Here is a 26,518-nt window from a genome sequence, read left to right on the forward strand (position 1 = left end):
ACGGCTCCCTAAGCGAGAGGAGTGGGTGTGTTAGCGATGAAGACATCTTGTTCCACAGTAATAACACATTCATAACAAACAGAGCACAGCGAGGACACGGAGATAAAAGCACAGATCGGTGTGTTATTGAATCAAAAAAACAAACAGAGCTGAGACGGTGAGGTCGCTTATGGATCCCTCTCAGAACAGGAGCCATGTTTGACATCCGCGTTTCAAAAACACAGGAAATGGAGGCCGGCGGAATGAGCCTCGCGTCAACCCGCGGCCGAATGAAGTGTGTGCGGATATAAGTGTAATTAATAAACGTGTTAAATGTCCAGATGTGGAGCAGCGGCCATTCTGCAGCAGCAGCAGCAGCGTGTGGGCTCCTGTAGCAGGCTGCCATTTCTACCTCCCCTCCACACGCGGAGCACTCACACACACACAGTGTTCCTCCGCAGAGGGCTTGCGCTTTTTCCTCGTTTGAGGGGGAGGGGGGATTCAGGCGAATATGGCTCCAGTGAGACACTGACCGACGCTAAAATTCACAAAGAGGCTCAGTGAACGCTTGGACGCAATGGCCGTGGGTTATTCGTGAGAAGGAACGCGGGGCTCGTCTCGCTGGGTTGGCACTACTTGCTCGCTCGGCGGAGGCAGCGCGGCCGGGACTCGGTGCGAGCTGAATGGAGGCAGCCTCTTCCTGGTGGATAAACAGTGACAGCTACAGGGCAGAGCCACCGAGACCCAGCGCACAGGCTCCGGCGCTGCCCTGGCAAACAACACCCAACATGGCTTCAGACAGTGCACACGCCGCGCAGCTGACTTCTGGTGAGTAGAGGAGACCCCTACAACGTGTCACGGTTGTGTTTGAATCCCCCCTCCTCCTCCACTGTCCTCGGCGCCCTCTTCTAACGCAGCTCCCCGTCCCTCTTCTTCTCCCTCCGCACCAGAGCTCTACTTCCTAATAGCCCGGTTCCTAGAGGCTGGACCGTGTCAGAAAGCGGCCGAGGTTGGTGTTTCTCACATTTGTGGATCATTTATAACGTGTCCGACATTGTCACGGGGGTGTGATGTGTGTGTTTGTGTTTTCAGACCCTGATCCGGGAGGTGGAGGAGAAGGAGGTAAGCAGCCAGCAGCAGCGCGGGCAGAGAGGCGTCCTCCCCTGCACTGCTCTCTGTCATGTTGCTGTTCCCTTCTTCATTTCTCGTTTAAATCCTCGCAAAAATATCACACGACACATTTATGAAATTATGAGTCGTGCTCAAGCCTGTGTTCCCCCCCCAGCTGCTGCCCAGGAGACTGGACTGGACGGGGCAGGAGCACCCCGGGACCTACGAGAATTTGGTAAGGCTGCTCTATAACCGAGGAGAAAAAGTTTTTAGAGAGCAAAATAGAAATTGAATTTCCCGCAATTTTGAAATCAGGTGGTGGAGGAAGAAGGAGAAGATGGGTAGGTCTTCTGCAGGGTGAGCTGGACTGCAAGTGTACAAGGGGGAGGTTGGACACAGATGGGGGTCCCAGCCTCATGTGCACGAAGTTGTGTACCATGCATACCCACCTCAAAGGTTGTGGTAGTTGTGCGTGAGCAAAGTGTGTTGTGTGTGAATTGTGTGGTACGTCATGAGTGTTGTGGTGTAAGGAGCGCCAGGATCCGGAGGAGGGACTCCCTGCGCCACGAGCCAGAGAGAGAGGAGAGGAGATGGAGGCTCGCTCGTCCTGCAGGAGCCATCGTGTGTGTGCATGGGCTGAAAACACACAGGGGGGGGCAAAGAGTTAGAAAACAGCACTTTGTGTGTGTTGTGTTTTTTTTCTTGGAGGAGAGTATGAGCAGCATGTGCAGGGAGGCTGCAGCTGCTGTTTGCATGAGGAGGATCCATCGAGGTGTTTTGTGGAGAAGCTGCTGCTGGTGTGTGTCTCTGGCTCTGGTTGTGTTGTGAGGTTGTGTAGATCGGATCGCAGAGCTCTGGTGTGAGGAGGTAACGTGGAGCTCTTGTGTTTTCATTGACGCTGCTAATTGTCATGTAAACAAACGGGGCTCGCCTCCAAGCGCCGTTTTTTTTACGCATGGGGGCGTGGAGAGAATTAATCGTGGCATATATTTGTCCCTCAGCCTGTGTGTGGAAGTATAGTTTCCCCATGTTTGTTTAGATATTTAATAAGTTTAATTATAGCAGTTATATAAAGAGAACCACGTAGGGCCTATTTAATCCGCACAGACCTACGTTTTCATGGATTTGTCCTCCCTCATATCGAAAGGCAGACGGATGATAATGGCTTGCAGTGTGTGTTGATGTAAATCTATATTTTTAAGAAATGATCGACAGTGTCTTCATGCTTGTGTGCGTGTGTGTTTTCGCTCGCTCTCTTCCTGCCTGGCTCACTCCTCCTCCTCCTCCCATCCCCAGCCGTTCAGCCGGCCTCCTGTCCATTGTGCGTAATTCCCTCTATTAGAAAAAAATACTGCGGTGGATTTTTTGTTTTAATTATTAGAAGACATTTGAAGACAATCAGAAGAGGAAGGGAGTGTTTGGAGGCTGCAGTGGTTGCGTGTGAGCTCGTGTGGGGGTTTATATATCTGGGGCTGGCTCATAAGGAGCCTGGGCAGCCAGGAGGAATCAGTGATATTGTTATAATTAACAGTATTAATTGTGGCTAATTAATTAATGCGGATTAATTAGATATATCATTATTTGCATTTTGCATGTAAAATCGAGCAGGAGCACAACACACAAGCGAATGTAGGCCTATTTCTGAATGACACAAAAACATGTCATCATTATGACAATACATATATTAATATTAATCAATTAATCGATTAATTTGAATATTAATTATTAGCAAAAGTCAACAATTTTTTTGATTTTATTTTGTGTTATGAATCTATAGAACTGAAAATAAGGTTTTAGGTGAAATGTATGTATTTTAAAACGGGGGTATAGAAATGTGAGGTGATAGTTGTACGGTGTGTGTAGGGCCATGTGCGTTCTGGTGCTGCTGTTGTTGTGCTTGAGAGGGGGTTGGGGGAGGTTGGATTGGATGGGTGTTATCTATTACCCCTCTAAAGCAAGTAAAATGGAGCAAATTGTTGTTGCACATTACTCTGGTGATGTGTGTGTGTGTGTGTCGGTGTGTGTCATGGCTGTGTGTACCTGAGAGAGGTTGGTGCGCTGATATGTGATTAGAAACTCTGATCACGTCTCTGAAGGATGTTGAAAGCAATTAAGGGGTCATTAATTGTGTGTGTGTGTGTGTGTGTGTGTGTGTGTGTGTGTGTGTGTGTGTGTGTGCTCAGATAAAGGGATGGGGAAAGTGTGTGTGTGTGTGTGTGTGTGTGTGTGTGTGTGTGTGGACTAATTGTATAATTTCAAGCTATTTGACCCAGTTCAGATATTTAAATCAGATATGTCTGAAACAAAGCGGATTTCCACGTGTTTAATTTAAGTTATTAAATTTAAATAGTAATATAATAATAATAGTAATAGTAATAAACACAGTATTGCTGCACGTTGCATGTCTGGCTCTCTCATCCTGTGCCACCCAAGTCACTCAGGCCGTGTTTCTTCAGAAGTAAGCCATGCAGGAAGGTCCTGAACCTCACACGCACACTCTGTGTTTATAAGAGTGTTTCTTTCATTCTGCTTCATGCTTATGTTGCATGCCACGCCCCCCTCCTCTGCTGCTGTACTGCACTGTTATTAAACCGTGTCCATGTACATGTTTTGTTACAGATGCAGTCTGCATTTTTAATTGAATGAAAAAGTATGCAATTTGAATTTTTCGAAATTGTTCTTGCTCAGTTTATTTGCTTTGGAAAGAGGTTGTGACCTTGCTTCTTTTCTTTTTGCTTCTTTTAATAATGCTGGGGAAAAAAGGCAATTTAGTATTTAACACTAAATGTTATCCTTAACTGTAGAGGGAGATATGATTTGTTGTTACCATTGATCACTATTTCTCAGGAGTCAATGCATTTGTACAAAATGAAACCCCCACACACTCTCAGGGGAGCATTTGAATGCATCTGCACACTAATCCTGTACACACATTTTTTGCTTTTATATTGTGTTGTTGTTTTTACCAGGCTATACACATTATTGTTCATATGCTGACTGTCATATGTCGTCATATTTTTATCTTCATGTTAATTGTGTGTTTTCTAATTTCGTGAAATTTGAACAATATTTAGGTGCAGGTTGAAAACAACACCCCTGGGTTCTCTGCCTCCCTCTGCACTGTTTATTCTTATTTCTAGTGTTTCAATGTTTTTTTTAATCTGTGCTAAAGAAAATCCACTCTAATCTGCTCTAAATATTATTTTTTTGTTTTATTTTATTTTAAGATAACACCACTGATATAGTGTTAAATAGTTATCTTGATTTTTAGAGTTAGTGTAATTATGTGGCTTCATATAAATTCCCATTGGGAGCTTTTCTATTCCTTGCCACTGTCTGTCAGAGTCACTGCTGAGCAACACAAAAAGCATAGAGCTGTAAGTGTCAGGCTGCATATAGCTTGTACACATTTTTTTCAGTTTCTCTTTTAAAACACTGTCTTCCTCACCACTGACTGGTGATTTTGCTCCAAACGATGACCTGTGTGTGTTTTTTGCTCAGGTGAAGCTCAACCGACACATCAGTCCAGAGCACCTGCTGCAGGTCTGCTCTCGAGTCTGTCCGCTGCTGGAGGGGGAGGTCCCTGCCAGCGTGCCCGGACTCATCAGCCTTCTGGGAGCCGGCAGGCAGAATCTGCTCCGCACCAGCAAGAGTAAGCGTCTTTACAGTGCACGTGCACCTGAGAGGCTTTCACAAACACACATGTTAATCCCCCCTCTCAGGCAGATATTATCTTACCACGTATTTGAATAGACTAACGGATACAATCTTTCATGTGCGGCGGAAAATATAAGTGGAGCTGCATAAAGAAAAGATCCCACAGGCTATGAGACAAATAAGAGTCGGTATAATGTGTGTGTTTTAATGTATATAATTCGTTTTTTTATGCTTTTCCTCTCTCCAGGTTGCAAGCATGTTGTGTGGAAGGGCTCAGCACTGGCTGCCCTTCACTGCGGACGACCACCGGAGCCGCCAATCATCTACGGAAGCCCACCTAATATTGGTAAATAAGAAAAACCTTCAATTTAATAAAAGAAAAAATAACATTCATCCATTGTCTTCAATCTTTGTTTATTTTAACTCCTGTTTGTCAGACCTTTACATACTATGCAGTATCTTTGCTTGCCAAGGTCTCGTCTGACGGCAGCATTTGCCTCCTAACTGTGTTCACAGTGTGTTTTTGCTCATTCTCTTTTTCTTGTTTGAAACAAACATGTTTTTCATTAGGCACTCTCCTTTTTTAATGTTTAATTGTTGCCCTCACTGATGTTCACATCTTGTCTTGGCGTCCAGTGGAGACAAGCTTCAGCCGTCGACTAAATGGATCCTACCGGCTCCGGCAGCTGTTGCCCACTGCCGTGTACCAGCACATGAAGATGCACAAGAGGATCCTGGGACACCTGTCGTCCGTGTACTGTGTCACCTTCGACAGGACGGGACGACGCATCTTCACGGTAAGGCTGCAGGTTTTTTTAGTCTGTGTGTGTGTGTGTGTGTGCTGGTGGGACGCCTGTAACACACCTAAATTAGCAGGTCTACACAGGATTTTAAATGCAGTTAAAAAGGGAGGTGGAGTCTTTTCTTATTGCCAGTAGAGGAGTTTCCCTTTCTATTGAAAACAAATGTTTTGAGTCATGTTTGACGTCACCAATGCAACAGAAATATCACTTTCTTGTCAGTGTTGCATCTTGTACGATATAAAGAAAGAAATGTGGCTGCACGTTGTTTCCAAGATGGACAAAAAACATATTTCAATCCGGAGAGACATCATTTTGAGAATTAACTAATTTATTGCCATGTATGCACAACGAGAAATGAAAATTATGTGATACATATGAGAGTCCACACCCCTCGTGATTTCATCAAGTAGTACAGGAAACGTCCCGGGGCCTAAACACTGGTGGTGATTGGTGAGATCTAGAAAATGTTGAGGATCTGATGAGATTAGTGGTCTCAGTGGGACTTGACCAGGGCGCTGGATATGGAGACTGGGGGGGGGGGGATGGGGAAGAGGGGGTTCGCAGCCAATCACTGAAATGACAGAACAAATTAAAAGTTTGACAGCAACGACCCGATTGGTTGATGGAGATCGTAGCAAAATCTGATTTAGATTACAGTAAACATCCCACAGTCAGCTGATAAGAAAGAGCGAAAGAGAGTTGTGTGAATGAATGAGACATAGAGAAAGTCTTCAAGGTTCAAGGCCTTTTATGCGCCGACGCACACAAGTTCAATGTGCGTCATGATGTTGCGCCTAGACTGTCAAAATATAAAGGGGAGGAAGTGTTAACCCAGGTGTCTTGTTTCCATCACTGCCGGTTGGAGCCGATAAAAACCTGTTTCTACCGCAGAGTCATTTGACCCGGGAGTGAATGCTGGTTGTATCCATTCCCATCGCAGACAAAAGCCAGATGTTAGTGGGGTTTTGGACCAGTGGAAAAGGTGCCTCTGTGTGTTCTACCTGTTCAAAGGGACTTTCCTGACACTGTTGTGCGTTCGGCTCTGTGCTTGTTTAGACTCACCTCTTGTGCGTTATGTGTACGCGCCTGATTGTTACAAGCTGTCTTTTGCTTACCGAGATGACCAAGCACCTGTGGTCCCTGTTGTAACAGCACTGGCAGCATGTAATTACTGTTTACCTCACCGGGGTGGAGACACTTTTACTCTGTGACTCACAGGCTTAACTGAACGCAGGAGAAAGTTCAAATAACTTTATGATAATGATCGTGTTTTGAGGAACTGAAAGTGGGGGAAGCTGACCTTTGCCCTCTGGTTGCCTCTGGTAGATGCTGTATTTCCCTTTCCGTGCGGTCGTGTTTGTGAAACGGAACGGTTAACGTATTAACTATCCAACAAACAATGAGATAATCTTGATTTAATGTTTCGCTCCTTCTGTTTGGGTTCTCGAGTCAAACACTGCCTGCTGCTGTACACCATTTTCAGCATTCACTTCTTAAATATCTAAAAATGGCTGTCTGCTGAGAGGGAGCGTGGTCGGGGGGGTCGATTGACTCTCCCTGTCTCTCTTTTCTCTTTATCTCTCTTTCTTTTCTCTCTCCCCCTTGCCTTTTTCTGCACTGCTTTTCCTTTGTTCCTCTCTCTCTCTCTCCCCTCCTCCTCCTCTTCTTCTCTTTGCTATTTCCCATCATAACTGGAGAAAATGTTTCCTCTGAGGCGCTGGCTAAGTGCCAGAATTAAAATTCGTTCTTAGTCTCCCTCACTTTCTCCTTCTCCCTTTTCCCTTTCTCCTCTCGGCTCGTTTTTTCTCTCTCTCTCTTTCTCGCTGTCTCCTTTCATCACAAGATCATTTTTATTTATATATTTTCTTTATTTTTGGATCTCTTCCATCAGGCTTTGCTGCAGTGGCCATGGTTGGTAATTGATTATGTAGTTTAACTGAAACATTCTCTGTGATCATGTGTGATCAATGCATATAGGTTTGTTTAAGCCATATTGATTTGAGTAATATAGCTTTGGAAATGCTCGGAGCTCATTATCATAGCGACAGTGAAAGGACATATTAGACGAGCTGTTGTGGATTTTTTTGTCCAACTAACACATCTTCACATCCAACGCAACAAGGAAAGTTGCTGTAAAGTCTTTATCTTTTCCATATCATGCACCTCTCATGCCTGGCTCTCATTTGACCACGTCGGGTTTCGTGGCATCTTGGCACAGCTTTAGTTTGTCCTTGGGATTTCTCTGAATTGCTTATTGTTGTAATCAGTCCACAAAATAACAGTTCCAGTCACACTCCGTACAGTCTCCATGCTTAATAAAAAAATCTGATATGATTTAGATTTATAATCCACGAGGATGCTGCTGAAAGCAGGGCCTGTCTTTTAAAATGTTTTGCAGATATAAAAGGATGCATGTGTCGGCATGTTCTGTATCCAAATAGCTGTTATTTAAGCTGATGGTCTCATTAGAGCCTGATCTTTTGATTTGTCTGAAATTATTGATTTTGATGGAAAGCTTTTGCCCATGTATGGATTTTTATTTAAAGCTGTAAGGCTCCTTTTTGTTTCTAGAGCTTAAGGTGTAACTTTGGGTAGTCCAAAAAAATAACATGGGGGTTGTCTTCGATGAAAGATATCCAGTTTGAAAAAAATGTGGATGCAAAGCGACTGCCAAAGGAGGAAACAAGTCAAACTTGTTTGCTAAATAACGTCCCTCTGTACAGGCTTACACGTCACTGACGAAAAACTGTGTGAACGGTTAAACTTCAATCATTATGCTGTTAAGAAATAATTTTTCCACATACTGGCTCCTGGCTTCAAATTGTCCTGGGGGCTGAGTGAGTGTGTGTGTGTTGAGTGTGTGTTGAGTGTGTGTGTGTGTGTGTGTGTGTGTGTGTGTGTGTGTGTGTGTGTGTGTGTGTGTGTGTGTGTGTGTGTGTGTGTGTGTGTGTGTGTGTGTGTGTGTGTGTGTGTGTGTGTGTGTGTGTGTGTGTGTGTGTGTTCTGGCTCTGCTGTAGTGCCCACACAGTAAAGTGGCGACTCCTTTGTAAATTGTACCGAGCAGTTATGATTTAGTTTCTCACCATTTTCAGAACTTTTATAAACCACACAGTCAATGTTCAACGGAGAAAATAATCAGCAGATTAATCCATAATGAAAACAATCATTAGTGGCAGTCCTAGACAAAATCCTGCTTTTACATTTAATTAATTAGTAATAATAATATAGTCACAACGGACATATATATATATATATATATATATATATATATTAATTATACATTCATTATACATTTATTTTATATATATATACATAATTATACTTAATATTTTCCATGCAGGGCTTTTGCTTGTAATCGAGTACTCTTACATTTTGGTATTAGTATTTTTATTTTAGTAGATAATGTGAATAATTCATTCATTAATTATTGGAGGATAATAATACCTATTTTAATCATGATAAAATAACAAAGTGGTGACCCTACCTGATACTTGTTACCTGTTGGTTTGAGAAGTTATTTTTAGCTATTAATCAAGACACTGATGGTTCTGTAGAATCAGAAACACTTTAACTCCTGGTGAACTGGATCACAGCCGGACCACAGTCTCTACTCTGAGTCCCTGATGGCTGTTTTCTATTTCTATTTATTTGATCATAGGCAAAAATCTTCCATCTAGATTAAAGAATATTTCAGTAGCTGCCCCAACACAAAATCGCTTTTAGCTTTTACTCAATGTTTTATCATGTATTTGTCGCCTTGGTTTTTGAATGCGTTGCTTTTGTTCTCCCTTCTGTTCCTGCATTGCTTTTCATGACAGATTACTACATATAAATATTCTACTGAGATGACTTTCCCCCTCTAAAAGTTCCTTATTGCAAGAAATCCACAACAGCTTTTGTGGAGAATGAGACATCTTGTGAGTTCTCTCCTGAAGCCTCCGCCAATACACATTAGTCTTTCTCTACAGTTTGAGATGACTCTTATCTTCTTCACTGTAGCTCTGCGCTGGTCTGTCTGTCTCACAGCGGTGTGAAAAATACCCGTTTCTCAGTAGTGAGTCAGGCGGTTTGCTTTTTCTGATGTTTGCGTTTGTGTGCGTGTGTGTTTAAATGGTGAAAGACATTCAGTGTGCTCACCTGCCCACTGTAACTTCGTCATTGTTAAAAAAAGAAATGAAAGGTCGAGGTTGATGAAACATTTACGTGGTTGGAAGAGTTTGATTCCCTGTTCAACCAAATTTACGTAATTTGTATCCTGTATTCAAGCCAATAGGAACAAAATCAAATATAAAACAGTGTAAGTATGTGGTGTTAGTTTAAATCGTTAATGTATTTAATTTAACTTTCCACCACAGAGGAGCTGAGTTGCTCATTTTGTGTAGAAATGTGACTTTGTGTCTGATCTTTGAATCCTTGTAAAGGCATCTACAGAATTAAACACAATATAGTCACACCAAGGTAGTGATTTGCCTGTTAATTACCTCTGCCATGGAGGTTATGTTTTCATTAGTGTTATATCGTTTTCTTGTTTATTACTTGGCAGGATTATGCAAAAAATTGCTGGATCAATTACAAGGAAACTGAAATTGATTTTATCACTATCTTTACAATGCAAGAGGTTTTCATGGGAATAATTCATTGATCTTGCTCAAAGAAATCAGGCACATTAAGAGGAGTGGCTAGTGCATTGTAAACCTGCCTGTTTGGAATGGGCTTTTTGCCTGGCCATTGGTGAGGCTGGTTGCATCTTTCTTTCTAAAACTGTGAAAGTGACCTGCAGTAATGGAGCGGTGGCAGGTAAAGATCCTCAAACTGCGCCACCGCTGCTGCACAAACAGCCGTTAACTTGTATATTTGAAGTTCGGTGAAGCTCAAGTGCAGAACCCAGTTGCTGTTATCGTGAAAGCGCGGCTGTCATGATCGACAACAGCACTTTCTTTGATGACTCTTAGTTGCTGCTGTTGCAGAGCACTGTTGTTTATTAATAGTGAGTGGATCATGGGTACAAATCGCCCCACATTCGACAATGCACTTCCTTGGTCCCTAAACAACACATATGTTAAGTGTGAAGCTGATAAGATGAATGGTTCCCGATATATGCATCGCACAGTGAGAGAGACATTTCTGGAATTATTAGATTGCTAGAAGATATCTAGGAGTGTGTGGAATTTGGTGGAGCTTGATAGAATTTAAGGAGGACCGTTAGGCCTAATTGGAGGTATGTGCTCTACTGAGTGCCATTCTAGTGTTACTTATTAGGTTATGCATTGAAGGTGTTTACATGACAGTTGCAGTGTAACTCCGTTTACTGGTGTTAATCAAATCAGTCTAATGGTTTGATAATCTGGTGCCCTCGTGTCTATTGTCCTTTGTTGTAGCACCATAGACACACGCTAATTATTTATAATTACTTCTCTATTTGTGTATCTGAAAAGTCTACGTCTCATGTGTTTGTGTTCAGGTTCCTAGTCTGCAGCCTTGAGCGGCCGCGTGCTCCGATTTGTTTTAAAAGTCTTTTTGAACTCAACATGCTTTCAGCTTTCTAAGAAGAAGTGTGTCTCAGAAGCAGACACGCCACGTCTCACTATTAAAATTTCTTATACATATTATTACTAATCTTTCCCAGGGCTCAGACGACTGCCTTGTGAAGATCTGGGGGACAGACAGCGGGCGTCTGCTGGCGACGCTGCGTGGCCACGCCGCCGAGATCTCCGACATGGCCGTGAGCTACGAGAACACCATGATCGCCGCAGGTTCCTGTGACAAGACCATCAGAGTGTGGTGCTTACAGACCTGTGCCCCTTTGGCCGTCCTGGAGGGACATGCAGCATCTATCACCTCACTACAGGTAGGACGATTCACAGAGGATACGATTTTGCATGTGTGCTTATCTGTGTGTGTGTGTGTTTGCTTTGTACAAAAAGAGGATTTGAAAGCTCACGCTCTCATCCCTCCAGTTTGGATCGCTTTTAATGCAACTTCTTTTTGTCAGCATTTTGCATGTTTTTGATGATTTTTTTGCTGCCAAAATATCTTTGTACAATAGAGAGACACTAAAAGTATTTTGAGATTATGAGCAAATGAAACCTTAGTGCAGTCCACAGTCACTTTTGAATATTACGTAGATGAGGTGAAGAACAAAACTCCAACATATGGGCGATTGATGAAATGACTGATGGCTGATATCTAGTGTTATTTCTGGGAGCAGACTACTGTGCCATATGGGAACATAATGGTGTTAAAATATTGTGTATGTTGTTAATGGATACGGCAGGTGTTGTTTATTGTCAAAACTCCTATTAAAACATAACCAGACAATGGTTCAGTGTATTTATCAGCAGCTGTCTTTTGAAGGTTAAGCCATTTCCTGAAATAGATGGGTTATGTAGTTTTTAGTTAATGTCCTGGTTCAGGTTAATTTTTGCTAACCAGCACCCACCAAGCACTGTACCAGACCTGACCCATTACTCGGATTTACCCGACCGGTCACCCATGATTGAACACTTATGCTACACAAACAGTCACTCACATTAAATGCCTTATGGCCTCCTTGTCCTCCCGCTATGGTGGAATTGTTGTGGTCTTGGAAAATAATCTGTGAATTGTGCAGCACCTGCAGCTGTTAATTTGGTTTCTCACCGACGATGTGCCTAGCTTGTGGCTATCAAAAGCTAACACATTTTACAAGCTGCAGAGCCACTGAGAACATATTCACAACTGGCTATATTTGTCTTTTTGGCACCCACGTTGATGTACTAGTGCGTTCGCTGTCAGTAGTGAGCAGAGAGTTGAGCAGCGGGGGGTCAGAGGTGGTGTCATAGGCTTTCACTATAAAAACAAATCCTCCTGGCTGACTAGGCTTCCTATAAGCCGATTTAGATGTTAAAAATACTGCATCATTTTAATTTTCAATTTCTCCACAAAAAACATGCTTAAGTCGTCCCCGGCTGCCTGAGCATGTTCATTTAATTTGCATCTGTGCCCGTACCTATTCATTTGTATGAAAATATGTGATACCTGTTCCACAGTTTTTTGTAACCCTACCTAGAAAGGACTCTAACTGTAAATAGAGTATTTTTTCTCAATACATGCTAATATGCCACTTTTAGTTGCCGATTGAAATCTATGGTATATTGTAAAAAGCTATGTCAGTCTTTGCATAGTCAGCCTTGTCCTGTGAATTTATGCTGTTTTATCACACGGTGAGTTTGGGATGGCCTCTCTTTGTTCACTCTCTCACTCTCTTTCTCCCGACATTGTTAAAATGCTTCTTAAGCTCATGTTGGTTAGTTGTCCTTTTTTGTTTTGCTGCTGTAGTGTTTGTAGCATCATTAGAGTATCGACAGTGATCGACTTTAACCTCTCATTGGTTCTGTTTGCAGTTCTCTCCTCTGTGTTGTGGCTCCAAGCGTTACCTGTCGTCCACCGGAGCTGACGGAACCATCTGTTTCTGGCAGTGGGACGCACGCACGCTCAAGTTTGGGTGAGAAACGCAAACGTCCTTTCACAAAGTCACACCTGTACAAGTGCTATTCACACCTTTTAAAATGACAGCATGTTTGTTGCTTGGTGAAAAACATACTATTACTTACTTACTTTATTATCCTGTGTATTCAGTACATTATTTAGTTCGTATTAATCTCAACTGTGAATGGATTTTAGATGTTTTTGCAGTTTGCTACATGACTACTTTCACTTTCACTTTCAACTTTCTGTTATGTTGGATTTGACGCCGACATCTTGTCATAACACCTAGTGTGTAAATTAACTTCATGTTGCCAAGTAACAACAGGGACTACGTCCACACTGATATTCCAATATTAACCTGATTAAAACAAAAGTCTAAACAGCCTTTTCTGATTAAACCTTTTCACTGTTTCTGTTCTTGGGCGCACGTGTAGCCAGAGACCCAGTAAATTCACGGAGCGTTCCAGGCCTGGTGTCCAGATGATCTGCTCCTCCTTCAGTGCAGGTGAACACGACACGCTCTGATCTTCAGCGCACATGCCTCCACACCACAGCAGCACAGGGGAAGCAGAAGTGAAACAAAAGTGCACAATTAGCCCAGATTAAAGGAAGAGCTGCCACAGCACACAGCCACACCCAAGTGATGTGTGCTGCCTGTCAGTAAATGTAGAATAAGTGTCCTTCACAGTTGTTGGGAGTGTATTTATGTCTTGAGATGTTATCGGCCTTGAAACGCCTGATAAATGGCCTCCAGGTTTGCAGAGTTTGCCCTTGAAAATACATGAAACATTGCTGTTACTCATCCTTGAAGTGTATAATAACTATTGTGTATTCTTTTATTAATCTTAAATCCATTCATTATAATAAAATGCTGGAATGTATGGTCTCTTTGATGCTCCTGAAACAGGCATTAAACAGAAAAGAAGCGAAGGTACAGAAGTAATGAGTGAAAGGATTGTTTTGAATTGTAAATTAATGCATGTGTGCAATGAGCTAACAAAACTGCTGTATTGTATCCAGGTGGGATGTTCCTCGCCACAGGAAGCACGGATCACATCATCAGGGTGTACTACTTTGGCTCAGGCCAGCCAGAGAAGATCTCAGAACTTGAGTCGCACACAGTAAGTCAACAGAGACTGTATTTACAATAAGTTTAATTTAAAACTAATGTTAAAAGTTTCGTTCTATCCATTGGCCTTGTACATAACCTGTAAAACTTGATTTTCAGTCATCAGATTGTTCGTCAAAATGCCTGATATTTTCTCTTTTTAAGTGACCTAATTTGTATTAATTTAAGTCTTTCCCCTTTTACATTTATTATGAAGGAGGTTATAGCAATCCATTTAATACAAACAAATAAAAAAAAGGCGAAACAAAATGATCTGTACATAATTATATATATATATTTGTATATGTACATAAAACTCATGATATATTCTAATCGTGAGAATAAATTCTAATGAAAAAACACTGTAGGTGTATGAACAGTACTTTGAACTGTATCTCGTGATCAAAAAGCTTGTAAAAAGACATTTATGGGCCATTCTACCGAATTGGTTCAAAGTATGGTCCCCCAACAAGAAAAGCTATTTACAAAACAATTAAATATTCATGACATAGATTTTTACTAAGAATGTGTTATGGTCTATTTAAACCCAAGACATTAAATGAGATAGCGATAAGCTAAATATATACAAAATCATCATTTATAGGGTACTTTCTATTGCGAAGTAGCTGTCCCCAACCCTGACATCTAAATTTCAATTTCTGAAAATAACACCTTATCAATTTTTTAGATTTTTTTCAGTGATCTTATTTCAAAGATCTTTATGATTTAGTTCAAGCAGAACTTGGAAGATTTAGATTTATTGTAGGTTTAATTTTTAAATTAAAAAAGTATAGTCAAAAAATCATGTCCCCAGTTTTCATGTCACTACCGAAACACAAGAGTTTTAGTCCATTGGCTGAGCCTGGTTTTTAGCCACACCCCTGCATTTTTGAGCAGGCAGTGACACTGCATCCCTGTCCCTCCTGGCTCAATGGTAAGTAGCTAAAACCCATACTTTTGATGTAAATGTGTTCCAAAGTCTGAAAATCAGTGTGTAACCTTAAGAATTGTCACTACCGAAACACATATTATCTTCAATTAAGTAAACTTTTTGGGGTTTTATGCAAAGTATTGTGTTTTTATGTGTGTACACCTCTTCAAAGATGTGTATGCTAGCCATGTGCTAACTAGCATTCTTTAGCTATGCTCAAAATTAGCTAGTATTGTCACTACCGAAACAGTCACTACCGAAACAAATGGTAACGTTTCGGTAGTGACATGATCGTTTCGGTAGTGACATAATGGAATGGTAAGTAGTTCAATCCCATCAGTCACTACCGAAACACTGGATGTTTTGTAAAAAATTAAGTATATTGAGTTATCCACTAAAATGTTATGATACTGATTGGTTTAATGTATGTTCAATTTCATCAATCATCAACTCTGGAATCAATATGAGCAGTATTATGCATTTTAAAAATAAATATTGCATTTAGATTTTGACGAATTGTATAAATTGAACTTTGAAATTTGGTAAAAAATTCATTTTTATTGATTTAATTGTGAAAACCTTCAAGAAATATTTTTAAAAATACTCTTCAGAGAAAGGAAGGAAACACAATCTTAACAGGTTAATAATTATACTTTTTTTTCTAGTTTATTGCTATGTTTCGGTAGTGACAATTTTTGGGAGAGGAAAAACATTCCAACACAGTCTGAAAATACAACATAAAAATTGACGGTTCTTTTACTAGATATACGTACTTTAGATATGGTACAATATATATACGGAAAAAGTTTTGGAAATAAAACATACAAAATTTCAAAATATTTCCAACCTGACTTTGCACCAATTCGGTAGAATGGCCCTTATATGTAATATACAATCAAATAGAAATTTATTGTTATGACTCTTCTTTTTTTTTTCTCACCTAGGACAAAGTCGACAGCATCCAGTTTTCACATTGCAGTGACAGGTAGGTTTGCACAGGTTGTGCGTTAGAGTGAGCCATTTTTGTGTGTTTGTTTTAATGGAACCTTTGGCTGTAAGAATGTATCTTGATTGATCAGCAGAAATACGACTTACTATTCACTACATGCTCTAATACATGTTTCTCTCTCTCACACTGACACACAAATACACTTGAATATATCATGCAGTCACTGAGTGTAAATCTGTGTGCCTGTGTGGAGTTTGCAGAAAAACAAGCTCAGCTTTAATTCCCATGGGCTGCTGTAATCTCAGCAGTGAGGGAGGTAGACTGTCTATGCAGAGGGGAGCAGTGGAGGGGAGGGAGGGTACAATTAGTGTACACTGATGTGTGCACATGAAAGCAGCCATTATACAGCAGAAAGCTAAAATAGAACCAAGTGTTATTTTTACAGTTTATTTGCTGCATGATTATTTTTTCACAAATCTGTGTGTGTGCGTGTGTTGTAGGTTTGTGAGCGGCAGCAGGGATGGAACAGCACGAATCTGGCAGCTGCACCCTCAGGGCTGGAGAAGCATTCTGCTGGACATGCAGACCAAATTACCCGGGTACGTGTGTGTGTCTGTGTGTGTGTGTGTGTGTGTGTGTGTGTGTGTGTGTGTGTGTGTGTGTGTGTGTGTGTGTGTGTGTGTGTGTGTGTGTGTGTGTGTGTGTGTGTGTGTGTGTGTGTGTGTGTGTGTGTGTGTGTGTGTGTGTGTGTGTGTGTGTGGCTGTCAGAGTGTGGATCTTCCACCAGTGCTGTTGTGCTTGGAACTCAGAGCCCTGGGCTGGGATGGTCCTGCGGGTTACAACGTCAGACTAAAATTTTTCAAAAATCAATCAAAAAGTCCCAGACCTATTGTATTCAAGGAATCCTGGCTCATTTAGCAATTGTTACCAGAGACTTAAATCCCTTTGCGCCACCAACATTTTTCTTTCAATTACATCTGAATGTATTTATTCAGGAGTGGGTGAGATGCTTCATAATAGAGTAGAATAAATAATCGAGTAATGAAGAGAGACAACACCAACATGCTATTTTAATCTTTTAAAGCATGAATGAACTCAATGAATGTGAGACTATGATAATTAATGTAGATAACCTGTTTTTTTTATGGTATATGAATCTGTAGCTGGGATGTGATAGTTCTAATCAAGGTGAGATCATTTAATAATAAGTGAAAAATACATTCAGGCACAGTCTCATCTGGAAAGACTTAAAGTACAGAAAATATTTTGGATATTACCTTGGAGAATGAGGGCCACTTAAAGGGGAAACTAAATCAGAGATTTCGAAAGTAAAGTTATATTACGAGAATAAAGGTGTAATTTTAGGATATACGTGTAATCTGCGTTAAAAGGAAGCACAGGTTCTTCTTGCTGCTTTCTTAAAATTGTCTTTATTCTCATAATATTTAGACTTTTTTCCTCATTAAGTTACAGCTCTGTTTTCATAATGTATGTAGGAATGAATAACATTCTTAAGATTTTTTTTTCTAAAATATGGCCCTTATACGCCCTAATATGCTGATGTTCACAGTTTATAGCTTTATGTAGCCGCTCATGTTAGGAGTTTATTTTATAGAAATGGTTAAGCTGTCACGATTGGCTTGCTCCGGATGAATTATGTTAATAAAGGAATGAACAGGTGAATCCCTCATGTCAGTTTAACCGTTTGACTAATATCTCTTTGATTTGCTCTAATTTAATTTCTGCGTGTAGCGTAAGCAAAACTGATATCAACTCAAAAACATGCCATCAACATCCAACCCTCAGGAAGTACAACCCTCCTCCACTGGAAGACAAGGTGACCAAGCTGAAGGTTACCATGGTAGCGTGGGATCGCCACGACGGCACGGTGATCACAGCAGCCAACAATCTGACGCTGAAGGTTTGGAACTCCACAACGGGAAACCTGGTCCATGTCCTGATGGTATGCAGCGACTAAACACATTCAAACACAAACAGAGACACACAAGGAACAGGACAAAAGTAAACATATGCATGTATTTAAGATTAACTGCATAACCGCAGGGTTATTTGTCAATCTAACAAGTTTTACTTCCTTCGTACAGTTCACTTATGCTTTCCATGTGTTGCTGCTGAAATTAGATTTGACTAGTTTGAGTAGTAATTCACTTTTATGTCACTCAGCAGCAAACATTCTCGCTAGTCTACAGTTTCAAAATGCACTTAAACAGAGAGAGTCAAGCAAGTGAAACAAATTATGCAAATATTAAGTGTTGCACAATGTTAATGGGCTAAAACATATTAAATCACATTTACAGTCCTTTATTATAAAAACGGTATTGATTCCTCTTGAATCATCCTTATTTATTAAAATTGTCATAATCCGGACGTTCTTGTTGTTTATTGACAGGGTCACGAGGATGAGGTGTTCGTCCTGGAGCCACACCCCTTTGATCCCAGAATCCTGTTCTCAGCGGGGCATGATGGGAACTGTATTGTGTGGGACCTGGCCAAAGGGGCCAAGATCCGGTCCTACTTCAACATGGTAAGATTCTCACTGTTACTGTCTTTCTCACTCATCCTTGGCTATTCACACTGAAGGTAAAAAGTACCTTCTACACCAAAGTTAGAGTATATAAACACAATGTTGCATATTTTTCTCATAGACGGGAAAAACAACAACAATGAATATTTCTACTTTGACGTGTGTCATAGCATCATGTCTAAAGAGGTTGAATATTGTCTCACCAGGTTTCATCACTGATGACCTAGATCCGGAGCTGTAAAATATCCATGATTTTCAAAAGTTATTTAACCTGGGAATGAATTTCGATTGCACCCTTTCCTGCTAAAGACAGAAGCCAGATGTTAGAGGGTTTTCTGTCCAGGTCCCCTCTCTTGTGTGACATGTTATCATGTTTTTTTTATGCAGTGAATTAGCAAAAAGAAACTCGGGTTATCCTTGTTTGATTTTATGTTCTCTGGACTGCAGAGATATGTGGTTTTGATCAAAAATATTCCTTCCGTATTTGCTTCTTTCCCACCACACATTCTTTTCCGTTTGTTTCCCAGCGTCACTCTTTGTCTCAAATTCCTTCCTTCTCACCCCCCCGCCCCTCTGTGCTTTCTCTTTCTCTCTCTGCCGTCTCACTTTCTCACCTTCGTTATGGCATTTTCTTCCTCATTTAATTAATTATGCGTGGCCATGGGCATGAGTGAAATCATCCCACCACACTCATATATGCCGCTGTGCATATTTATCTAGTGTGTTAATTATCAAAGCCACCACTGTATTTCCTGCTTGTGTCTCTATGGTAACCAAGACCGGCATTAATCACAGCCTCAAAAAGAGTCACTCTGATCTGGTCAGTCGCCCAAATCCTTGTGATGAATACAGACAGTGAACAGCCTCTTCTCCTGAGATTTCTTAAACCTAAAGAAATAGTGTTGCATTTTAGGAAATAACTCCATTTGCTTTAGATAAGAAAATATACAATGCGCTCAAGGTGTGCAACGGATCATAAAATTTGTTTCGGCAAAGAAAGGGAGACAAATATAACTTTGCTTTCTATTTACTAAAGAACTTGAAGAACAATTAAGCAAGTGACCTTTGCAACATTTCAGATGTTCAATGTTTAAATAAAGTTCTAAACGATAATAATTGATATTTACTGGTTAAATTGACGTGTAATATGAACATTAGTGAATACAAAATAGTCTTTGTGTGTGTATTTCTCTGCCAGACAAATGTATTTCTCGTGGCCACATACCCCAGCGGGTTTGCCCTCCACCCTCCTTCCGTCATCAGTATATTTAACCAGGAAGCCAAAAAGCTCCAATACATGTGACTTTAGTGTAAGTGATGCATCCCGCCTCCTCCCAACAGCCCTCTCTGCAAAGCCATGCCTTGAAAAAAACACATGAGCGTGCACAGCCTCACAGCTTTATTTATTGATGGCTATTGGGAAGTGATGAGGGTTTTTAAAAAAATAGGATAAAAAGTATTTCAGGAACGTACCAATCCCACATTTAAGTGATGAGGGTGGGGCTTGTCCAATTCTTCTTCTGTTCACTTTAGTTCCAAACAGTGGGGGTAGATCCGTATGGATCCACCTTAAAAAATGAATCCACCAGCCCCTCTCAGCTGTAAGAATGAGAAATATGTTTTTGGTTTGAGAGGCTCTGTGTGCCAAACTATTTCGTACAAAGTGAGCTATGGACTACAAGACTTTATTTGTCATGTGCAGAACAATTACATCCAGCAGTTGCTCGCAATGGAATTCTCAGGTCACAGGCTCCCTCTAACCAGGCACACAAATATTTAGACAGAAAACCAAACAAGCAAAACAAAATATAGAATATAAAAACTAAAATAAATATATAAAATAAAGCTAATGTAATAAAATACTGTTGGTGGTAGTGTAGTAAGCACTGGTAGGTTGTATATTACACTGACAGTGAGAGTGGTAGTTGTCTTCTTTCTAACACCCAGCAAGTAAGTGATTTTCCAAAAATGCAGAACTATTCCTTTATCGGAGCATAGCCTGCCCACTGCATCCTGTATTCAACACACATCCTGCAATAAGGAAATCTGTTAAAGCGAGCATACACTGCTTATTCTTTTAAACACTGCTGTATCTGTTCAGCTGCGGTAGAAGGGGATTGAAAGTTCAGTCTTTCAGGTTTGGCACATGCAGAGTCTGTTAGATGAGTACGGGACAAAGATGTTTTCATCTTGTGTTTGAATGGAGCTGGAAGGAGGAAAAACCTACAGTTAAACTAAAAGCATCAGGCAGTTCATGGTCTGAACAGTTAGTTTCAGTTTCTAGCTTTCTACAGGTGATTCACCTGATTTTTTTGTATGAATGGATTTGACTTCTCTTTCTGCACATCACATGCTGACTATTTCATGATTGTTGCTAGACATGTGAAATATTACTTATCTGAAATGGATTTAACCCCAAAAAAAGACATGAAATTTATTTGAAAATCTTGTAAAGCCATCTTATACAACTACTAAAGGTGCCAGGAAGTGTAATGCTTTGATTTACAATGAACACTATATATTCTTCTCCTCTTCCCTCTGTTTCTCTGTGGATAGATTGAGGGCCAAGGACACGGGGCATTGTTTGACTGTAAATGTAGTCCAGATGGGCAGCATTTCGCAGCCACAGACTCCCATGGACACCTGCTCATCTTTGGCTTTGGCTCCAGCAGCAAGTACGACAAGGTAAGGCGACAGGATCACATACATAAAGATGAACCTATACCTGATCTTAAACAACAACTCAAGCACTGACAGATGCCCTCAGATCAGACATTGACAGATCGTCAATGACGTGATTAGCTATAAAATGTGCCGCCTAAATTGACCTTTTACACTTCACCTCTGCCTCAGATCGCGGACCAGATGTTCTTCCATACCGACTATCGGCCGCTGATCCGAGACGCCAACAATTACGTCCTGGATGAGCAGACACAGCAGGCACCACACTTAATGCCCCCTCCTTTCCTGGTGGATGTAGATGGAAACCCCCATCCGCCTAGATACCAGCGGCTGGTGCCGGGCAGGGAGGGCTGCAGGGACGAGCATCTGATCCCACAGATGGGTGTCACTTCTTCAGGTACGGCGGCTGAAATCTGACCCTCAGGAATACTGGTCTTCATGTTCTAGAGTCATGAAGTGGGATTTGGCATTCGCTTTCCTCTACGCTTCAGATCAGATTTTTACATTGACGGCTTATCACAGCCCGCCTGCCAGCCCAGTCCTAGTCCCTGTTCAAACCTGATATTACTATCTGTCTTGAGAGATCGAATCACCTGAGAGTGATCAACCCTAAGTTTTGTCTTTTCATACCTTGAGGTGCGTCCTGTGGCAACTCTTATTTCCCAGCTCTATTTGCAAAAAAATCATGTACTCATTCATGTTCACAAAGTGCTGTTGTTACTACCCATCTATGTTAGAGATAGATAGATAGATAGATAGATAGATAGATAGATAGATAGATAGATAGATAGATAGATAGATAGATAGATAGATAGATAGATAGATAGATAGATAGATAGATAGATAGATAGATAGATAGATAGATAGATAGATAGATAGATAGATAGATAGATAGATAGATAGATAGATAGATAGATAGATAGATAGATAGATAGATAGATAGATAGATAGATAGATAGATAGATAGATAGATAGATAGATAGATAGATAGATAGATAGATAGATAGATAGATAGATAGATAGATAGATAGATAGATAGATAGATAGATAGATAGATAGATAGATAGATAGATAGATAGATAGATAGTGGGTCAGAGTAGGTGATCCCTTATATGTGGCCCAGGATGCATTTGTGTTCCCAAAGCTAAAAATGTGGCCAAGACCGCCAGCTAATGTGGTTTGATAAGATCTCAGGACGCATTCAGGCCACATTTGGGTGCGTTCACACCTGTACTTAGTGCTGCCCACTTGTGGTAGGACCACTCAGGATGAATGTGGTGGAATACCAGACTGGAACGAGGTCAGAGACACTTCATAGCAGATCATACGGCTTACTTGTAGCTCAGTATGTTATCAGTTCTTAGAATCAACAATTCAAACCAGAATTAATGTTAGGTGGTCATATTAAAAGAAAGAGGGGACAATGGTGATGAGAAAACAGGAATCTTTACAGGCTCTCTGAAGCTTTTGCATTTTGTGCTGCTGTCGGCTCATAAAAGTCTCTCTGGATTTTGAAGGGACTCTACAGGATTTGGGGAAACCCCTACTTCCCTTGACTGTAATACCTGTTAGATTTCAAACTTATCTGATTTGACCAGATTCCTCTCTCTCTCTGTTTCTCTTTCCCCTTTTAACTCTCTGTCTTTTCCCCCATTCCTGTCTGTCAGGCCTGAACCAGGTGGTGAGCGAGCAGGCGGTGGATGGTTCCAGTCCTCTGGACACGATGATTCAGAGGCTGCAGCAGGAACAAGACCAAAGACGGGGAACAAACGATGCCCCTGCTCCGGGTGCTGTGAACAGCATGGCCAGTAGAGGTGGGGGCTATTGTCATGATGGGAAGGTCATGTTGTTTGTTGTGTGAGCAGAGTTTTAATGCGATTTACGTGCAATACAAATGAGAATTTTTCACCTCTTTGGAATAGCAAAGTTATAATTTAAGGCAATTCATTGTCTAAGTTGAGGTAAAACTATTGTAGCAGTATACACACGGGTTAATATCAGGCAAGTGCTATGTACATCCAGATATGATTAATTTGTACAATTAACTGCATAAAAATAACATGACTTAAAACATTTATAATATCCACTTATTTATCATAGTCATACTTTATAATTGCTTTCCAACTCTTTATTTATAATTAGTGTGTTGTCAAATTAAAATGGTTTTTCCTATGAAATATGCAAAAGCCAATTTAACAAAACAAGCATTGTGATTAACACAGGAAACCTGAAAAGTTCAGTGAGGAACATTTAAACAGAGTTGGTGAACACAGAGAACTGTGAGTTTGGGATTTGCTCCAAAGTTGGCTAACCCACATACAAACACAGTGTTGATTCAAGTCACCCATGTGTCTGTGGCTCTGTTCATCCATTCTCACACACTCACAGACACAATGTGAAGTAAATACATTTAACTGACTTCATTTAAAAGAGAGAGACTGTCTTCTTAGTGATAAAATCACAAGTATCTTTATTGACTCTGTGCTTTGTTTAGAATCATTATTTTTCTCCTCTTTCTTTTTGTCTCTCGCTCAGTCTCTGTTAGTGCTGAAAGAGAGAACCCATTACTGACAAGTCAATCAACAGAAGAGTGATCAATAACTATCTGGTTTAATGATTAATGGTTTTTGGGCCTTTTCACACCTGAAAGTGTTGATTTCATAATTTACATTTGATCCAGTTAGTTTTGGTTTTACATTGTAATGAATTAACTAAAAAAGTGTTTTCACACTGCAAACAAACCAAGACAAGGTTCCTTCTAATATGGGCTGAGACCACCTTTTTTGGTATGTTGGTCTGGACTTTGGTTCTAGGTACCTTTCACACGAGTTACTGTGGTTCAGATAAAAAAAAAAAAATGGTTCCACCTTCTCAAATGCAAGGATTTAATGCTTTTCTCAGTTTTACGTACGTGACTGTAACCTGAATATCATAGGGTTACTATTTTGCTTTGCTTGAGGAAAAGTTCATATTTTACACTATTGTCTGACATTTTATAGGCATATATAAATCGAAAATGATAGATCATTTGTTTCAGGACAAGACGACTCGATGTAGAGCTAAAAATATCCATTCACACAATCTTTAGATGATTTGTGTTCTCTATTATTATTTATTACAATGTAGTTCTATCAAATGCTGCACCTACTCGAAACATCATCCAAAAAGTAATCCTTTCTACCGATGGAAACATGGCAGAAAAGAAGGCGTCTCCTTTTAATACTTTTTCCAGATCAACAAACTAAATTGGTGCTTTTCTCTTCCTTTGACATGACTTTTCCACAGGATCGGTGGGTTCGCCGATGGAAGTTCACTCCCCACCCAACGTGGGTCTGCGTCGCAGCGGCCAGATCGAGGGTGTACGCCAGATGCACAGCAACGCCCCGCGCAGCCAGATGGCCACAGAGGGAGACCTGGTGGCCTGGAGTCGCAGGGTGCTGGTACCTGAGCTGGAGGACGCCTCTGTTGGGTAAAACGCACACAGATGCATACAATACTGAAAAAGTCAGACTTTGGAGGGGAACGCCTCATGTGTTCCCTGGTGGTGGTACCTTTCATGCCCATCAAACCTATGTGTGTGTGATTATGCAGGAGGCAGATAACCTGGCGTGAGGCTAAAGGGGAGGAGGAAATCAATATTTATCAGTCAGAGAGGAGGAGACGCACCATCCACTCTCTCCCCAAGGAGAGCAGGGTAAGTGATTTACCACTTTCTCATACGCACGCACACACATACACACACTCACACACACACACAGATGTTATTGTTTTACAAATCATTTTTTAATCAAATTTTAATTTTCTCCTTAAAACATTTAATTGATGGCTTCACTTTTCTGAAACACAGAATTTCAGCAAAGTCAGTTTCAATCCAGACTATGGTCCAGTTCAAGTACTGGACCATTAGCACATTCGCATACAGGCAAATATTTATTTAAAAAATATATCTGTGCAAATACATAACCTCAATATAGTTTTAATCAAGTTTTATTATTTCCTCCATTTCTTGCAAACCTCTGTCACAGATTAATTATTCTTTTTCCTGTCTTCCCTGTTCTCCGTTGTGCAGGTTCATCCCACATCTGAGTGTGTCGTAGACGAGGGGAGGAAGAGTCAGGGTAACCATGGTTATCAAACCCGTGCTGCCATGGAGGAGACGAGTCGGCAGAGCGCTGAGGGCGCAGACGACGATGACAGCACCTCAGAGGTAGATACACTGCTTCGACAGCCTGGTTTGGGATCTGTGGTTAAACTGTCTCAAATTCTAACTGTTTATTTACTATTTTACTATTTACTACAAAACTGATCATTGTATTATGTGCGAAGTGTTTTATTAGATCTATTAAAGTTAAATGATTGTGTGTTTTTCCAGGGAGAGGTTGAGGTACGTCAAATCAACGGCCATTCCTCAGAGGAGGAGAAGGAGGAGGAGCAAAAAGAGCCCTGGCCAGATGACCACAGTAGTTCAAGGTAAGACACATAAAGAATATCACAAATTTTAATCTTATCATCTATCTCCTGCGTACATGCACGTTCCATATGCAAATGAAAACACAAGCACATCTGGTTGTTTTATCTTTGTCCTGTGATGTATTTGCAGCGACTACTCCAGCGATTACTCGGACTGGACGGCAGATGCGGGCATCAACCTTGAACCGCCCAAGAAGAGCGTTAGGGTAAAAAAGAAGAGCAGCAGCTCTGAGGAGGAAGGAGAGAAGAAGAGGGATGGGAAGAAAGAGAGGAAGAAAGACAAACCAGACAAAGACGACGCATTACCAAAGAAGAAGCAGCCAAAGGAAAAGAGGAAGGTTGGAACAAAATTTTATTTTCCTCCTTCTGGCAACAGGAAGAATACGTGTGTGATACAATAAAGAGCCGTCAGCTTTTGAGCCATCACAAGTAACTATTTTAACTTAAACTTATTTTAAGATATTTGTTCACTACGATCGGACCATTCAGTGTAATTCTATTAGGTTAGTATAATATATACCATATTCTATATACTATATACATACATACAAAATGTTACGACAATATATCGCAATACTATATTAACTACAATGTTCAATTCAAGAAGAAACACAATGGAAGTGGTTGGAAAGGGGTAATTCAAAATAGTTGATGGTATGTGTTGTTTCTTCACTCGTACACAGTCATGTACCTTTACCTTTTTTCCCCTTTCCAACTTTTTTTTGCTCTGAATCAAATGGTTTATTGTCACGATTCATGTCGTAGCTGGTTGACCTGGTTCTAGACAAAAATTTAGTTTCATTATTTATTATTTATT

The 26,518-nt window shown here is 40.7% G+C and overlaps 1 protein-coding gene across 1 annotated transcript in view; it reads left to right on the forward strand.

The window, feature by feature from the left end:
- The first annotated feature begins 677 nt into the window (after positions 1-677).
- The window catches only part of phip (pleckstrin homology domain interacting protein), a 39,158-nt gene continuing 13,317 nt past the window's right edge, over positions 678-26,518 (forward strand). The window contains exons 1-23 of the mRNA XM_061091505.1: positions 678-807; positions 930-988; positions 1,072-1,101; positions 1,265-1,324; positions 4,591-4,741; positions 4,994-5,092; positions 5,383-5,543; positions 11,176-11,397; positions 12,932-13,032; positions 13,451-13,521; positions 14,037-14,137; positions 16,000-16,040; positions 16,505-16,603; positions 17,811-17,967; positions 18,415-18,549; positions 21,106-21,234; positions 21,403-21,628; positions 22,899-23,045; positions 24,517-24,700; positions 24,823-24,925; positions 25,301-25,438; positions 25,604-25,701; positions 25,832-26,039. Coding sequence (XP_060947488.1) covers positions 768-807; positions 930-988; positions 1,072-1,101; positions 1,265-1,324; positions 4,591-4,741; positions 4,994-5,092; positions 5,383-5,543; positions 11,176-11,397; positions 12,932-13,032; positions 13,451-13,521; positions 14,037-14,137; positions 16,000-16,040; positions 16,505-16,603; positions 17,811-17,967; positions 18,415-18,549; positions 21,106-21,234; positions 21,403-21,628; positions 22,899-23,045; positions 24,517-24,700; positions 24,823-24,925; positions 25,301-25,438; positions 25,604-25,701; positions 25,832-26,039 — 2,760 coding nt within the window. The 5' untranslated portion in view covers positions 678-767. The remainder of the gene's footprint in view (positions 808-929; positions 989-1,071; positions 1,102-1,264; positions 1,325-4,590; positions 4,742-4,993; positions 5,093-5,382; positions 5,544-11,175; positions 11,398-12,931; positions 13,033-13,450; positions 13,522-14,036; positions 14,138-15,999; positions 16,041-16,504; positions 16,604-17,810; positions 17,968-18,414; positions 18,550-21,105; positions 21,235-21,402; positions 21,629-22,898; positions 23,046-24,516; positions 24,701-24,822; positions 24,926-25,300; positions 25,439-25,603; positions 25,702-25,831; positions 26,040-26,518) is intronic.

The sequence above is a fragment of the Limanda limanda genome, chromosome 18 (genome assembly GCF_963576545.1).
Source record: "Limanda limanda chromosome 18, fLimLim1.1, whole genome shotgun sequence".
NCBI classification, from domain to species: Eukaryota; Metazoa; Chordata; class Actinopteri; order Pleuronectiformes; family Pleuronectidae; genus Limanda; species Limanda limanda.